Source organism: Rattus norvegicus, chromosome 10, assembly GCF_021556685.1.
Source record: "Rattus norvegicus strain SHRSP/BbbUtx chromosome 10, alternate assembly SHRSP_T2T, whole genome shotgun sequence".
NCBI lineage: Eukaryota > Metazoa > Chordata > Mammalia > Rodentia > Muridae > Rattus > Rattus norvegicus.
Genome location: NC_141543.1, coordinates 42,278,703 through 42,295,111, shown reverse-complemented (window position 1 = coordinate 42,295,111; position 16,409 = coordinate 42,278,703). Strand labels below are relative to the sequence as shown.

The following is a 16,409-nucleotide window of genomic DNA, read 5'->3' as shown; positions in this document are numbered from 1 at the left end:
TTTATCCAGGACAACCTGCTTGGCCAGAAGAACTGGCTTGACCAATTCTGCTGTCTCTAGTGGGTACCTCCCACTAGTGTTCCGGAAGAAAGTACCTGAGATCTACTCTTCCAAAAGCCTCCTTACATACTTGTTCAGCCAGTCCTTTCAGCTCAAATTCTGACTCTGGTTTGCATCGAACAACTCCAAATAAAAAACAGGAGTAAGAGTTGAGACTGTGCGAGATGAATAAAGAAATGACTGTTTGGTGCCCATAGTTAAAGCCATGTTCACTGTGCTGCCTTGCCTTATTCTTCTCCATTGCCCTGTACTCAGCAAGAACTGGTCCTGTCTGGAAGGGAAGGAAGAAGGCAGGCTCACACAAAAGGGGAGAGGCTTCTTCAAGATACTGGTCAGGACGGAGAACTTCATACTGCCAAGGTCTCAACCAGAGTCACACAGCTACTAAAATACAGAAGAGGATCAGTAGTCATCCCTCTGCCTGCATTTTTTCACCTGCAAAGACAGGGCTGATGCTAGTTTGGCAGATTGAAAAGTACTAACCGCCCACTGTATATGCTAAGGTTCTATAATGAAGGTTCTTCTAAAGTGCTAGCTCTCGGCAGGCTCTCCTTGCTGGTGGCATTAATTTCTCCTGATGCAGGTTACTTGGCTCACCACCCTCACAAAATGGAGGGAAGATATAATTATATGTACTTAGATATCCTGCCAAACAATTAAATGCTGCAACTTCTTAAGGAATGACTTCTAGGAAGCTCTTATTAGCATTCGGGCAGTAGAGTGAGGCATACCGGATCATAAACAATACAGAACTATGCTAATCAGGATGTCTTTTCCCTTATCAGAAACCCCAAATGCTCTCACACTGTGTAGAACTTCAATATAATAAATGGATCTGAAAGTTGGGTCTTAACCAATTTGACCCAACTGACTCAATTTGAGAGCTGATGAATACTTGGAACAAAAGTTTTAAAATGGCCTGGAGTGTTACCTCATGTCTGTAATATCAGCACAAAGGAAGATAAGGCAGGAGGATTGCTTCCATCTCAAGAGCAGCATGGGCCACACAATGAGTCTAAGGCAAGTGGGGTTAGTGTTTAAAACCCTGTCTTGAGGGGTTGGAAATTTGGCTCAGTGGTAGAGCGCTTGCCTAGCAAGTGCAATGCCCTGGGTTCGGTCCCCAGCTCCGAAAAAAAGAAAAGGAAAAAAAAAAAAAAAAAAAAAAAAAAAACCCTGTCTTGAAAGCCAAAAGATAACTTAAAAAGAAAAAGAATTATCCTTTTAACTTCTACACAAAACCAAAAGAGTTCTTAAGACAACGTTGAGGACCATTGCTCAGATGACAAATCTGGGTACAGTGAGTCTGTTGCCCAGGATGTTTAAACATAGCTATAAATAAAAGACATCTGACAATGGGGCGGGGTAGGAGGAGGATAACCTGGAGCAAATAGCTTTATAATAGGCACTCTTAACCAAGATATTACATCGACATTAAACATGGAGGACTGAGCTGTACTTTGCCAGCATTCTAACTAAAATTAGTTTTGTTGTTGATCCCTCTCGTTCTCTGACTGAAGCCAATGGTCACAGAAAGCAGAGGAATGTGAGAAATAGCTCTGGGGTCGATGGGCTTGGGTTTGAATCCCTGTTTTGTAGATGCCAAGCCAGGGAGGACATCCTTCCCTCCCTCCCAACCCCCGCTCTCTCTTTCCCTTCCTTCATTCCTTTTTCTTTCTTTCAATAAGATCTCACTGTGTAGACTAGGCTGGCCCACAACTCACAGAGCTGTGCCTGCCTCTGCTTCTGAGGGCTGGGATTAGAGGCATAGCCACCACACCCAGTATCATATATATAAATATGCCACATGTAAGTATATAAAAATGCATGTAATAATATATAAAACAGATTAAAATATATTATAATTAAACAAACATTAGATAGTATATAAAATAATACATCATTAAAACATTGTTAATAATATATAAATATATGATTATATGTATTTGGGTTTTTCAAGACAGGGTTTCTCAGTGTAGCCCTGGCTTTCCAGAATTAGCTCTGCCTATTGCCCATTAAAGTCCCTCAGGTATATAAAAACATCATGTATGATCAAATCATAGAAGGAAATGAAGATGGCAGAGGAAATTCAAGCAAAGAGAAGTAGAAATAGAACAAAAGAGACTCCCTCTCTTCCCTCATCACCAGGAGACCTGTTGTATGGTGACAGTTACTTAGGAATAAATCCAAGAATTAATACATTTTGTCAGGCTCATGTTCCTGTTAGCTCTGAATCCTGTATCTAAAAAGAGCAGCACACCTAAAAAGGATAATATGTTCTTTGCACCTACGTCTCCTATGCCTCAGAAACTCCAGCCAACAACCTGACTGGGCCTGCTCAGGAGAAAAAGCCTGCAGTGCTCTGGCCAACTGGGCCTGCCCAGCCACCCACCAGCTTTCTGCATTCCACATATCCAAGGCTACCTCTACCCTTGATGTCTAGCTCTTCCTTTTTGTACTTTTCGGGTGATGGGGAGTTCATGTGCCTTTTCACTAGGCTTAGAGCTTCATGGATATGGCCGAAGTCTTGTGGCCAGGAACTTTGTCACAGATACACTATTGACTGACCTTCCTCCCAGCTCCTGTCATTTGACTAAAGAGAGGAAGGATCACGTCCCTGCCTGATGCCCATGACGTCCAGGCTGTTCTCAGTTACAGAGGGAAACTGCACAGGAAAAGAAAGGCAAAGTTCACCATCCAGAAGGCAGGACAAACCTCCAACACTGCCACCAGTTCTGCAGTTCCTGAGTACTGTCCTAAGTCTATTTATGACACACATGGCTATTTATAGTGCAGAAATACATTATAAAACAATACGTATATCTGGGTGTGGTGGAACACACCTGTTTACCAAGCACTCAGGAAGCTAAGGCAGTGGGATTGAGAGCTTGAAGCCAACCTGGGCTGCATAGTGAGACTCTGTCTCAAAGCAAACAAACAAAACAACCACCACTTTATGATAGCTTTATAGAGCATCTTTATAAATACCTGCTCCCAAGAGACACCAGCAAGCTACAGAAGAGGGGGCAATAGTTGAGTGACATTTTTTTTTTTTTTTGCTTCTTTTTTTCGGAGCTGGGGACCGAACCCAGGGCCTTGCGCTTCCTAGGCAAGCGCTCTACCACTGAGCTAAATCCCCAACCCCTGTTGAGTGACATTTTTAAGTCTGTACTAATTTGTGTAATTCGGTAGTGAATATATATTGCCTCTAGGATTGGGAAAAGAAAGCATCCAGGAGATCTGAGTAAATGGAGCATTTCTTAGGAGAGTCATAGGTTCAAAGAACTCATAGCTAGGGGCCAGAGAGATGGCTCAGTGAGTTAAGGCACTGGCCACCAAGCCTGATAACCTGAATTTGATCCTGGTGTCCAATGACAAAAGGAGAGAACTGATTTCCTGAAGGTTGTCCTCTGAACACGTGTGATGAGACGTGTGCATATACACACATGTAGTAAAAGTAAAATGTAAAGAAGAAACAAAACCCCATAGCCAGAAGGCCAGCTAACTATTCCACTGTGCCTGAGGATGTCAACACTTACAGCCCCACACTTCTTTGTAGAAAGGAGGCCCAGCTTTCTTTTTTTTTTTTTTTTTTTTTGGTTCTTTTTTTTTTTTTTTTTTCCGGAGCTGGGGACCGAACCCAGGGCCTTGCGCTTCCTAGGCAAGCGCTCTACCACTGAGCTAAATCCCCAACCCCTGAGGCCCAGCTTTCTTTTGTTACTGGTTTTTTTTTTTTTTTTTTTTTTTTTTTTTTTATTTCCAGGACATCAACCCTTCCATCATTTGTTAAGTTTATATACTCTGAGCTCTTGAAATTGTACTCCTTTACATGCAGTTAAAACTCCACAGCCTCCCGCTGTCAAATTCACACTCGCTGGAAACAACAAGAAACAATGTTCTTTTTTTTTATTTATTTAAGTTTTATTTTATGTACGAGCACACTGTCACTGTCTTCAGACACACCAGAAGAGGGCATCAGATCCCATTACAGATGGTTGTGAGCCACCAAGTAATTGCTGGGAATTGAACTCTGGACCTCTGGAAGAGCAGTCAGTGCTCTTAACCACTGAGTCATCTCTCCAGCCTGAGGCCTAGCTTTCTTGTGGCCTTCTCATTTGCCTCCTCACCAAGCATCCCCAGATTCCAACTTGTTGCTAAGCACAGTGCTGAACACCTTTAGTCCCAGCACTCACTCAGGTAGCAGAGACAGACATACCTCTGATAGCAGGGCCAGCCTGGTCTACAGAGTGAGTTCCAGGACAGCCAGGGCTACACAGAGAAATCTTGTCTAGAAAAACAAAAACAGATTCCAGTTTGTCTTTTCTCCTGCCTTCCCTCTCACAGCTCTTGGGCTCCCTTATTCCCTAGCCACAAGCTGTTCTTGCCTACCATGTTCCCACTCTGAGCCCTTGCTTTAGTTATCCCCTTGTGTCTATATGAGCCCTGCACACGCACAGTCAGTTTGCACTTCTCTGTTGACTTTAAGTCTCTCTTCATTAGTTTTCTTTTCTCTTGATTCCTTTCCCCCTTCCTCCTTACTGCTTTCCTCCCCTCCACCCTTTCTATGTTCTTTTGCTTTTTTTCTTCCTTTCTGTGATGCTGGGCACCACACTCAGTGCCCCTGCCATGCCAGGCAAATGCTCAATCACTCAGAGGTCCATATAGAGCTCCTGTCTCCCTTCTCAGCCATGTTTATTCTCAAAGTTGACCAGTGAACCAGCCAGCAAGATGACCCTTTGGTTACTTATGTATACTTCATTATTGTTTTAAAATAAATTGTGTGTGAGAGGGTGAGCAAGAGGACAATTTGCAGGAGTTGCTTCTCTCATTCTACCATGTGGGTCCCTGGGGTGGAACTGAGGTCATCGGGCTCAGTGCCCAAGTACCTTTACCCACTGAGTCATCTCCTTGGTCTTTCTGTGTTCACTGTTATGCTCTGATTCTGGGGATGACAATGTGGAGTTGAATCCCAAAACAAAAGAAAGGCAAGATAATGTGGGCAGAGAAAAGTGATGGCTGAGTTGGTGTCCACAGTGGATGGCCAGTTCTTAGAGGAAGATGCTGCTTACCTGCTCTTCTTTCAGGGAATAGACACAAGGCTATGAGCCTCTGTCAATAACTGACTAATAAGAGACGGAATTTGTTATTTGCTTTGTTCTTTGGAGACAGGGTTTCTCTGTGTAGCCTTGGCTGTCCTGGAACTCACTCTGTAGAACAAGCTGGCCTTGAACTCTACCTGCTTTTGCTTCCTGAGTGTCAGGATTAATGACGTACACCACCATGTTCAGCAAGAGTCAGTATGCTAGTCTTTGAGCCAAGTCTTCTAAGTCACCTTGCTTTGCAGATGAGACCTTCCATACCGGGTACAAGCAGTCTCGGAAGGGGAAGGGAAAGAGAAACTAGTTCTTAGAATGAATCACCACAAACAAGACAAAATGAACTGTCTTTGCTCAACCCTGTTGTCTCCCAGGGTAGTGAAGTTCCTCAGACATGGCCTGCCTTGCCTTTAAATTAAGTAAACACCACATCGTGGACAGCACTCCCTTGCTCAGGTGAACAGCTCTCCTACAAGGAAGAAAAAGCTGGGATCATCTCCCGTCTGCTCCCATCAATCTGAATGACTTTATATTCATTCTCTCCTGCCAGTTTTTCTAACAATGTGGAAAGTGTACACATTTAAATTCTCAGTCCTTAATCATGGATAATGTTGAGATAATCTCTCAACCCCAGAAGATGTTTGGTAATTTGATTTTCTTTTTCTTTACTTCTTCTTTTTTTTTTCTCCCTGGTGTCTCACATGGCCCACATTGGCCTTGAACTCACTATGTAGCCAAGGAAAGTCTTGAACTCCCGATCTTTTCAGTCTCCACTTCCCAGTGCTAGGATTACAGGCATACAACACTACACCTGGTTTAATATTTTTGTTTTTAGTTAATAGTCATTTCTGAGAGATTTTAGATTTATATTTAGCTGAAAGGAATGATATAGAGAGGTCACCATTTCCCAGCAGTGTTATGATCCGAGGCTACAACTTGGATACTGACACCGACTCAGCCAGCCTGCACGACTCACCTTTCCATAGTTTCAGATACACACATGTGTGCTACTCTGTATAGTGTTCCACCAGCTGGCGTTTTCCTTTGCATCTACCCCCCCCCTTTTTTTTTCTTTTTGGTAGAAAGGCCCTTGATCTTCACAATCAGGATTTTCTTAAGTTCCGGATTTCTAAGAAGGAATTTGGTTCTTAATTCTGGGGATTCTAGACTAGATCCCAAAACCTCTATAGCTCTCAGTTTCAATAATCAGCCCAAACCATTTTGACACAATGTCCCACTATACTGCCCAGATTAGCCTCAGACTTGCTCTGTAGCCCAGGCTGAACTCAAACTCATGCTTGCTCTTTCTCAGCCTTCTGAATCCTGGGGCTACAGGTATGTGCCACCATGACAGGTACAAGGAAAGGCAATGGGAAGATAGAAGGAAGAAAAATTCAAAGGCACAATACTTAGGCTGTCATACATGGCTTGACTTCAAAGGGTCCCTTACAGGTTTGTGTTCTAAGATCTTCTTTCCTGGCTTGGGTGCTGTTTTGACAGGTGGTGGAACCTTTAGGAGGTGGGTCCAGCTGGCAGGGGTAACTCACTGGAGACAGGCCCTTGAAGATTCCAACCCAGACCCTGGTTCCAGCTCTTCTCTACTGCCTGGTCCACCACTGTGGTGGGTAAATGAGAAATGCCCCGCATAGGCACTGGGTCTGAACACTCCACCCAGTTGGTGTCACTGGGGCAGGACAACCCAGCCTTAGGACCTCATGTGATGTCAACCATGAAGCAGCAGGACTTGGCTCTCCTGCTCACTTTAGTCTTGCTTTACTGCACCACTGTGCTGAATTCCTGTTCTACCCTCTGGGGCTGGGAATGGCTTTCTGTGCCACTGTGTGTTGAAAATACATCACTTACTTTTGTATTCTACAAGGTCTCAGAGGTGAGAGGCTGCCCTGAGTCTAAAAAGAAGAAACTGCATTTCTGAACAGTGCTGGGTGGGACTGTTACACCATGTGGAATATTCAGGCTGAACCAAATGCCCTTTGTATTAAGAGATGCCCATAACCCTGTATGAGGGCAAGACAGAATATAATGATTTAAGTCTGAGATGTGCGCACAGGCTCTTGAGATTTTTACTGTTGTTTCCCAAAGTGCTGGGATTACAGGCACATACCACTAAGCTCGGCTAATCTTAGATCTTGAAGCAATCCTGGAAGACTTGAGGACCTGTAGTAGGTGGGCCAGGGTAGTATAGCTCACAAGGGGCAGGCCTTAGACAGTAACAGCCCCGGCCTGGTTTCAGCTACTCCTGCCCTGCCACATGCCTTCCCTACCATAAGAGATGTGACTCTGAAGCCATGAGCCCAAATGATATTTTCTCCCTTGGACTGTTTCTATCCGGTATTCTATCACAGTGGTAAGACATGCAATGACCACACAGTCCACTGAGCTTAGGTTCTAGCAAGGAGGCAGACAGTACACCAGGTGAAACAGATTTATTACTCATGCTCTCAAGAGTGAAGATGTTGCTTGGTGACATTGGGAAAGCCTTTCTATAGAAGCTGATGCTTGAGCTCCACATTGAAGAATAACCCGGACTTCTTTAGCTGAGAAGAAAAGAATTGTTAAAACTGCATTCTCTCTTAAATCATACCTAGTCTGTTCTCAGTGGTTGGAGAGAACACAGGAAACCATGTCTGCATTTGTTTACAATGTTAAGGTGTCAAATTTTTCAACCCCGTGTGTAAGTACTGAGGCCAAGACATTCCCCGTCTTCCCCCCACCCCCCACCCCCACCAAGTCCGTTTTCCACAATCTTGTCCAAAGTGGACACCAGATCCTGCCTGCTTAGTTTGAGAAAGGCATTTTATCTCTGGTGCCTCGATCACATCAGAGCTTATATTTAAAGCATGAGAGATGAGAAGAGACCGCAGCTACACCCTTGGCTCTGTCCCATGGTTGTACCACCCACCTCCTCTCATTTGAAGACTTTGGAAGCCAGTCCTTCAACAGTTGGTGGAAGTCAGAGTTTGCCAAACCGTAAATAAAACATCGTAGCCCTCTAACCCTAACCCTTTTCCTCACAGGCTCATCAGAACCCTCTAGACACACAGATGTCCTGACCCCTCAAGTCTGTCCTTCCTATGTTTGCTGGTTAGCTGCCTTATGTGTACTCTCAGACACCCCAGGGATTTCTGTGTGGGCTTCAGGTTCCCCATAAGGCTGCTTAGCTCTCAGCTCTGTTCTCACAGAGACCACTAACTCTGATGTGGCCATTTTTGGGTCTGGGAGACTGAATCCTAGCAAACCTATACTTCAAAAGCCCCTGTAAGCCATGTTCAAGGCACTTTTTAAAAATGATCTCTGTGTTCTGAAGGTTATTTAATTCATAAGTTTCAACATTTCCTCCATAGCACCTTCCTCACAGAGTTAGTTTATTTTTTTCAATAAATAGCCTGGCTGGGTATAGTGGTGAATTCCTTTAATCCCAGCACTTGGGAGGCAGATTTTTGAGGACAGCCTGCCTATATTGTGAGTCCCAGGCCAGCCAAAGTTAAATAGTGCATCCTTGTTCCAAATGAACAAACTGATTAATAATTATTCCAAATGAATAAACTGACAAATGGCCTAGGTTAGAGAGATGGCTCAGTGGTTAAAAGCATATACTATTCTTCCTAGCACCTGGATCAGACAGCACACAATTGACTGTAACTCCAGCTCCAGGAGATTTGGACGCTGAGGGATCCCATGTGTGCACACGTGTGCACACACACACACACACACACACACACACACACACACACACACACATTGTGTTTTTCTTTTTCTAGTTTTTATTTGTCAGTTTGGGTTTCTTTGTTTTAAGGTGGGGTTTCTCTATATAGACCAGGCTTACCTCAAACTTGTAATGGTCCCACCTCAGTCTCTCAATGCTGGAATGACAGGTCTGTGCCACTGTGCCCACCTTCCCAGTGTGTATGTGTGTGTGCATACATGTTTGTCTACATACTCAGGGGAAATTGAAAGTTGAGTTCCTGTTGTAGAACTTGCTTTATTTACTAGGTCATTTATTCATTTCATGGATCATGAACCTCCTCATGTTCTCTGGTACAATGTGACAATCATACTTTCAGCTCCTACCGAGTTTTCTAACATGTTGCTATTTATATAATGGCCCTTAAGTTGTTTCCTATTTTCATTTCTTTATACAGTGACAAATGTCCTTGCTCATAAGTTTGTGTCTCTGGCACTATCTCTTCAAGGCAGATACTTGGGAATGGAACAGCTCTACACTGTTTCTACCTTCCTTTTAAAATTTTTATTTATTTACTTTATTTTATGTGCATTGGTGTTTGCCTGCATGGCATGTATGTCTATGTGAGACTGTCATATCTTGGAGTATAGACAGTTGTGAGCTGCCATGTGGGTGCTGGGATTTAAACCCTGGAAGAGCTCTGGAAGAGCAGTCAGTGCCTTTAACCACTGAGCCATCTCTCTAGCCCCTATATTCTTTTTTTTTTTTTTTTTTTCCGGAGCTGGGGACCGAACCCAGGGCCTTGCGCTTGCTAGGCAAGCGCTCTACCACTGAGTTAAATCCCCAACCCCAAATTATTTTATTCTCCCAGTCTGATAAAGTCAGTGCTTTCTGGAACCCATTTCCCAATGGCTCAGCTGCTTTCCCTTGTCCTGAGAGAAGTGCTGCTGTCAGGAGGAGGCTGGGAGGGTGGGAGCTGGGCCCAGCTTACCACAGTACAAGATTGTCTCCTGGTCCCAGCCCCTGCCAGTGTCAGATCACTCCTAATGAAACAGGCATTCTCTCTCTCTACTCACTCTCCTAGAAAAGCCAGCATAATGCTACCCTTTGTTCTTGAATTGACAAATTTAAACCTCCTGCTTTGCTCTGCAGTAGAAGAACTTTCTATTTTGGGCTCGGTGACATAGCCAAAACCAAGCAAGAGCAGCCGGCTGCAGCATGAGTTAATAGCTTTCTTTAGAGGAGAAAGGATCCACATGCAAAGGGAGAATCTTCCAAAACGTGTCTTCGGCATAGCAACACGCAGCCCATTTGTCTATCTTTCTGCTGACAGATGTATTTCAAGACCAAAAACAACACTATTTAACATTCAAAGCAAACTGTGGGATTAACCCTGAACTGACAGCTAGTCACACCCACTTCCCTGCCCCTCCTGCCTCTACCACCCCAGTCCTAGGATTTACAGGCAGGAGCCACCTTGCTCAGTTCAGATTTCTTAATCAAATGCAAACATTTGCTGATGGCCCCTGTGTCCCTAGCACTCAACAGGCCAAAGACATTTCTGTCCTCAAGGGGTTTCTAGCCACCAAAGATTATGCTAATTTGAGGAGAACCTTTTTTTTTTTCAATTTTATTTTTCTTGGATATTTTGTATTTACATTTTAAATGTTATCCCCTTTTCCCTCTCTCATACCACCTCCCCCTCCCTTGAGGAGAATCTTGAGCACTACCCAAGAATAAGTTTTCATCTGCTAGTCTGCTTCTGTATGAGAAAGCCTCCAGAGTAGAGTAGGGGGGTCTCAAGACCATAGGTCTCAAGGGCATGCATGTTCAGATCTATGTAAGTAGGCTCCAGTTAGCACAAACCCAGGTCTGGAAGAGTTGGGCAGCAAAGAGTGAGTCCTTCCAACTCTCTGGTTAACATTTCTCTTATGGGAAGTTTCAAGTTCACAGAGAGTACAGATAATAATGAGACCCACACTATTAGCCACTGTCTGGTTTCAGCAATTGTCGACATATGTCAATCTCATTCCATTCATACCCAACCCTCCCACATCTCAATTTTAAAACAAATTATAGTTCTTTTATCTTTGTATACTTTATATATACATTTAGAAAATACAGGTTTCAACAATTACTGCATTGAGGCTGAAAAAACACTAACGCAATAATGTCATCTAGGGTCAGAGGTCAAACTGACCTGGTGTTCCTTGTACTTCACCGACTTCTTCCAATAGTTGGGTCTGACTTGGAGCAAAACAATGTCATCTAAGCAGATGTAGTGGTATTGGCCTGTAATTGCAGCACTTTGGAGGCAGAGGCAAGAGGATTTGGAGTTCAAGACCATCCTCTGCTATACATAAGTTCCAGACCAGATTTGTCTCAAACAAATAAAACAAAAACAAAAACCAGGCCCGCAGGAGGGCACAGGTTGTAGACTCTTGCCGCCAGGCAGAAGAACTCAGGATGGAGGGAGAGGCGTCTGACTAACTGCACAAATGTAGTAACGCCACGCTCATTCAGTGAGGCTGTACCTCACTGACAACGCCGAGCAGTGAGCAGGGGGTTGCATGAATTTCTAGTTTTTTGTTTTTTTGTTTTTTGTTTTTTGGAGCTGGGGACTGAACCCAGGGCCTTGCGCTTCCTAGGTAAGCGCTCTACCACTGAGCTAAATCCCCAGCCCTGAATTTCTAGTTTTTGTTCACAGTTTTAGTAACTTTCAGTTTCTATTTTTTTAGTTTTATTTTGTAACAGCATCTGCAACCCTTGCCTTAACTCATCTGTACTTTATTTGTTGTCGTTTTTTTCCCTTTTTGAGACTGTCTGACTCTGTGGCCCAAGGTGGCCTCAAACTCATGAGGAAGCCACTTGCCTCAGCCTGGGTACTGGGGTCAGTGGCGTAAGGAGGCACCATGCTTGGCTGGTTTCTCTTCCTCCGTGTGCCCTTTCTGGTAGTACTGAAGTGAAGAGGTCTTTTACTTTGATGGCTATGTAACAGACGACTCCAACCCACTGTATAAAATAACTACCGTAAGTCTATCATTACACTGGAGTCTATGGGCAGGAATACAAACACGGCACTGCAGGGATGGCTTCTCCTTGTTCCACGTCTATCTGGGGCCTCCTTGGGAGGAGTCACAACTGCAATGATGTCACATCTAAGATCGATCAGCACTTAGGCTTGCCAACCCCTAAACAAGGGCTGCAGCCCGTGCCCCGACATGGCCACTCTCTATGGCTTAGTTTTCTAACAGCTGGGTGGCTTGGAAAGAGTCAGACTTAGTTTTGTTTTACTCAGTGTGCTCTGGGGATCAAAGATTTCCAGATAGCAAGCTGGAAGCTGTATTGTTCGTTCTGACCAAATCTCAGGGCTCCCAGTGTCAGTCTCCCTGTGCTCTAGTGGGTGGTAGTCATGAGCCGTCTCAAGCGGGGTGGGTCCAACTCTACCTTTAGAGAAGCAAGCTCTCTGCAGAGTGTGGGGGTTGACCCAGAGGGAGGTCAGGATGGCCAGTTGAGGTTGCCTCTCTTGCACCAGCCAGGAAAGATGTTGAAAACCTGCCGGAGGAGAGTACAGGAGGTTAGGAGCATCTCCCAGTTGTGCATGCTGCACCATGGACAACTGACGCGCCGACTGAGCTGACGAACTGTGCCCACATCCCCAGAAGGAATGAGGGCAGTGGTGGTTTGAATAGGGATGGCCCCCATAGATTCATGTGCTTGAATGGTTGGCCATAGAGAGTGGTGGCACAACTAAGAGGTGTGGTCTTCTTGAAGGAAGTATGTCACTGTGGAGGTGGGTTTTGAGGTCTTCTACGCTCAAGCTACACTCAGTGTGGCAAATTTCTCCTTGCTGCCTATGGACCAAAATGTAGACCTCTCAGCTCCTCCAGCACCATGTCTGCCTGTGCGTTGCTGTGCTTTCTGCCATGATGATAGTGGACTGAACCTCTGAAACTTGAAACCAGCCCTAACTACATTTGTCATTTATAAGAGTTGTTGTGGGCATGGGCAATAAAACACTAACTAAGACAAGGGCTTTCCTCACTTTGTGTTAAAGCCCACAGAACAGCAGTTTCCTATCAGACTGCAGCCATTAGATGCACATATTTTCCTGACTCGGGCAACCATCGAACACAGGCTGTTTGGGACCACATTAGGCCTTTGTACCTTGAGCTAGTCCCACTAGTTAACCATAAAACTTGAAGCTGGATTACTGAGATACTGTTCTAAACGATATGTATGTGTGTGCCTGTGCATGCATGCAGATGTCCAAAGACCAGAAAAGAGTATCACATCCATGAGAACTAAGGTTACTAATGCTAAGACCCTTTAATACAGTTCCTCGTGTTGTGCTGACCCCAACCATAAAATTATTTTGTTGGGCTGGAGATATGGCTCAGCAGTTAAGAGCACCTGACTGCTCTTCCAGAGGTCCTGAGTTCAATTCCCAGCAACCATATGGTGGCTCACAACCATCTGTAAGGAGATCCGATGCCCTCTTTTGGTGTGTGTGAGGACAGCTAGTGTACTTATATATAATAAAATGAATAAATCTTTTAAAAATTATTTTGTTGCTACTTCCTAAGTGTAATTTTGTTACTGTTATGAATCGTAATGTAATATCTGATATGCAAGATATCTGATATATGACCTCTAGAGGGGTAATGACCCACAGGTTGAGAACCACTGTAAAGTAAGCCATCCTACGTGGGTGCTAAGAACTGAATTAAGGTCCTCTACAAGAACAACAAGTACTTTTAGCCTCTGAGCCATCTCTTATATTCTTTTTAAATATATTTTATTTAAAATAAATTCTTTATTTTATGTTATACAGCCCTTGAATATTCTTTTTAAATGGTATGCACTTTTAGCTTGTAGGGCTCACCCTTGTATTGTTGTACTGGTCTAGAATGCTACAGCACTATCTCAGAGGCTAAGATACCAGGTTCAAACATCCAGGGACCCCTGACCTGACCCATCTGCACTCAGGCTTATCTTGACACAAAATATGGACATAGAATTTCTAGAAAACCAAGCCAAACAGAATTGAGGATTTTCTTTCCCTTCCTTTATTAAAATTTTCTATTTCTCATTCATTGTTAGCATAGCTTTTGTATTTGAGATAAATACAATAGCAAATACTTAATTCTACTTCTGGGTGTCAGGAAACTAATACAAGTATTTCCCGGGTCTGGGAGACGGCTTACTGCTTAAGAGAACTGGCAGCTCTGCCACAGGACCTGGGTCAGCACCCACATGGCAGCTCACAACTGTCTGTGATTTTAGTTCCAGGAAGCCCAACACCATCTTCTGGCCTTTGCATGTGGTGCACACACAAAATGCCTGTACACACAACACTTAGATTTAAAAATATACAAATTCCGAGCATTAAAATTTTTTTAATTATAGGACTATGGGGGGGGGTGTCCAAGTGTGAATGCAGGTCCCTCAGAGTCCAGAGGAAGGCAAGGTACCAGATCCTCTGAAGCTGGAGTTACAGGCTGGTGATCACACTGCCCAACATGAATGCCGGAAATCAAACTCAGGTTCTCTGTAAGAGCTATACATGCTCTTCACCTTGAAGCCATTGCTGCAGCCCAATTAAGAAGCATTTTATAGAGCAGAATAGCCTCATACAACCCTACACCTGACAAGGGCAGGCAAGTTCCAAAACACCCCCACAGAGGCTACAGCCATCTAGGTGAGCTTTCAAAACTGGTCAGGGTTGGAATCCAGCAAACATTCGATTGACTGTACAGACACATTTAAGCCCTCTTAAAGTGACCGTGTACGGAGGAGATGGAATACAGAGAGCTTTCTAACTCGTTTGACTTTCTAAGACAGAGTTTCTCTGTGTAATAACTGGCTGTTCAGGAATTAGCTCTGAAGACCAGGCTTGCCTGGAACTCACAGAGACCCACCTGCCTCCGCCTCCCAAGTGCTAGGATGAAAGGCAGGTGCCACCACCACCAGGCAAAAGCTGCTATTAGGTCTATTTTTATTTGTCTATTTTGGCTTTTTGAGATAAGAGTTTACTAGGTAGCCCAAACTGGCCTGGAACTCAGGACCCCTTCTCACCATACTCAGTGCTAGCATTCTAAGTGTGCTTTATCCCTCCTGTGGCTGCAGCGCAGCTCTTGTGCCGTCCTTGCACAGGGCCTGAGTCTGGTTCCTGGCACCCGTATTTCAGCAGGTCACAACAGCTGATGACTCTGGCTCCAGACCAGCCCTCCTGGACTACAGGGGCCTGCGCTTACACTGAGAAGTCCCACTTAGAGTCTCTGTAAATCCAGAGAGCATTCACCTCCCTGCAGCTCCATGAGCTCCTCAGCACTCACAGATGAGTGGCCAACCAGCACCCGCCATTCCCCTCCCCTTGGGTCAAGCCCTTGGATAAGAAAGTTTTGTGCTGTTGCCTTGGCAACAGCCTGAGACTCCTAGCTCCACACACCAGGCTTCTGAAATCTTAATGACTGGGGGTCCTGCAGTGCACAGGAAGGCAGGCTAAGTAAGGCATAAAAGGCAAGCCAGTAAGCAGCACTCTTTCATGGCCTCTGCACCAGTTTCTGGTTCTACATTTCTGCTTCAGTCTCTGTCCTGACTCTCCTGAATGATTATGCTACAGGCTGTAAGCTGAGAAAAACCCTTTCTCCAGTTTGCTTTTGGTTGTATTTATCACAGTGAGAGAAACACTAGTTAAGACACTGTCTTTAGATTATTTCTATTTTTGCAGGAAGAAAAAGCATACTGTGATCTCCTAGTTTCAGTGTGCTGTCAGTGTGTGAGTGAGCTCAGAGGGTTTGGACACTGATCCCAGTCCCAGGTAATCACCATTTTGAAAACATTAGCATCTACTCTTTGATGTCTTATCTCCTCTTTAATATATCACTTTATAATCCCCAAGACACCATAATATCTAGTGTCACAGGATGTCAGGTTGATTAGTGGAAAGCCCTACAAAGAATGAAAGAAGGCAGACAGGAAAGCTCCGAGGACACAGATAAACGGTGCAGAGAAACGCACATACAGCTAGTCGCTGCTCAATCAGTTAGGTGAGCCCACGCTTGACTGAGGTGGCTGACAGGTGAGAAAATGTCATCTGGGAAGACGAGTCTCTGGAAAAATCACCAGTAGTTCTCTCTTATCGCACAGCACTGATGTGAGATCCAAGTACAACTAACCCTGCCCTCTACCTAAAGAGTGATCATTGAAAACATGTCTATTTCAAACATGTATAGTATATATATATGCATACTAATTAAGCAAATATAACACGTATAATTTGAAACATCTATAAAGGTCATAATTACTCACAAATTTATGCAATACGGTGAATAGTATAATGGCCCCACTTCCCCAGGCAAGTTATGGCCCCATTATCTGTTCCTACAGCCATCAACCCAGAGTCATTATTACTTATAGGTGTCCTCCATGACACTTCCTTGTGCTGTTCTGAGGTAAATTCCATGCATTAGAATCTCACTAGTAAATATTTAATACCCGTCTCTAAAAGATAAAATTCCAACCCAATCACTTCTGTAGTTAAAATTAAC

At 44.2% G+C, this 16,409-nt stretch overlaps 1 protein-coding gene across 19 annotated transcripts in view; it reads right to left on the bottom strand.

The window, feature by feature from the left end:
• Positions 1-7,582: 7,582 nt before the first annotated feature.
• Cdkl3 (cyclin-dependent kinase-like 3) overlaps positions 7,583-16,409 on the bottom strand; it is an 85,645-nt gene continuing 76,818 nt past the window's right edge. For all 19 annotated transcript variants that reach the window (XR_015630953.1, XR_015630954.1, XR_015630952.1 and 16 more), the window contains 2 exons: positions 12,304-12,411; positions 7,583-7,708 (listed from right to left, as the gene is read on the bottom strand). Coding sequence is in view for 4 of the 19 variants with exons in the window: in XM_087574024.1 (XP_087430150.1) it covers positions 12,306-12,411 (106 nt within the window). In the remaining 15 variants the exon portion in view is untranslated. The remainder of the gene's footprint in view (positions 7,709-12,303; positions 12,412-16,409) is intronic.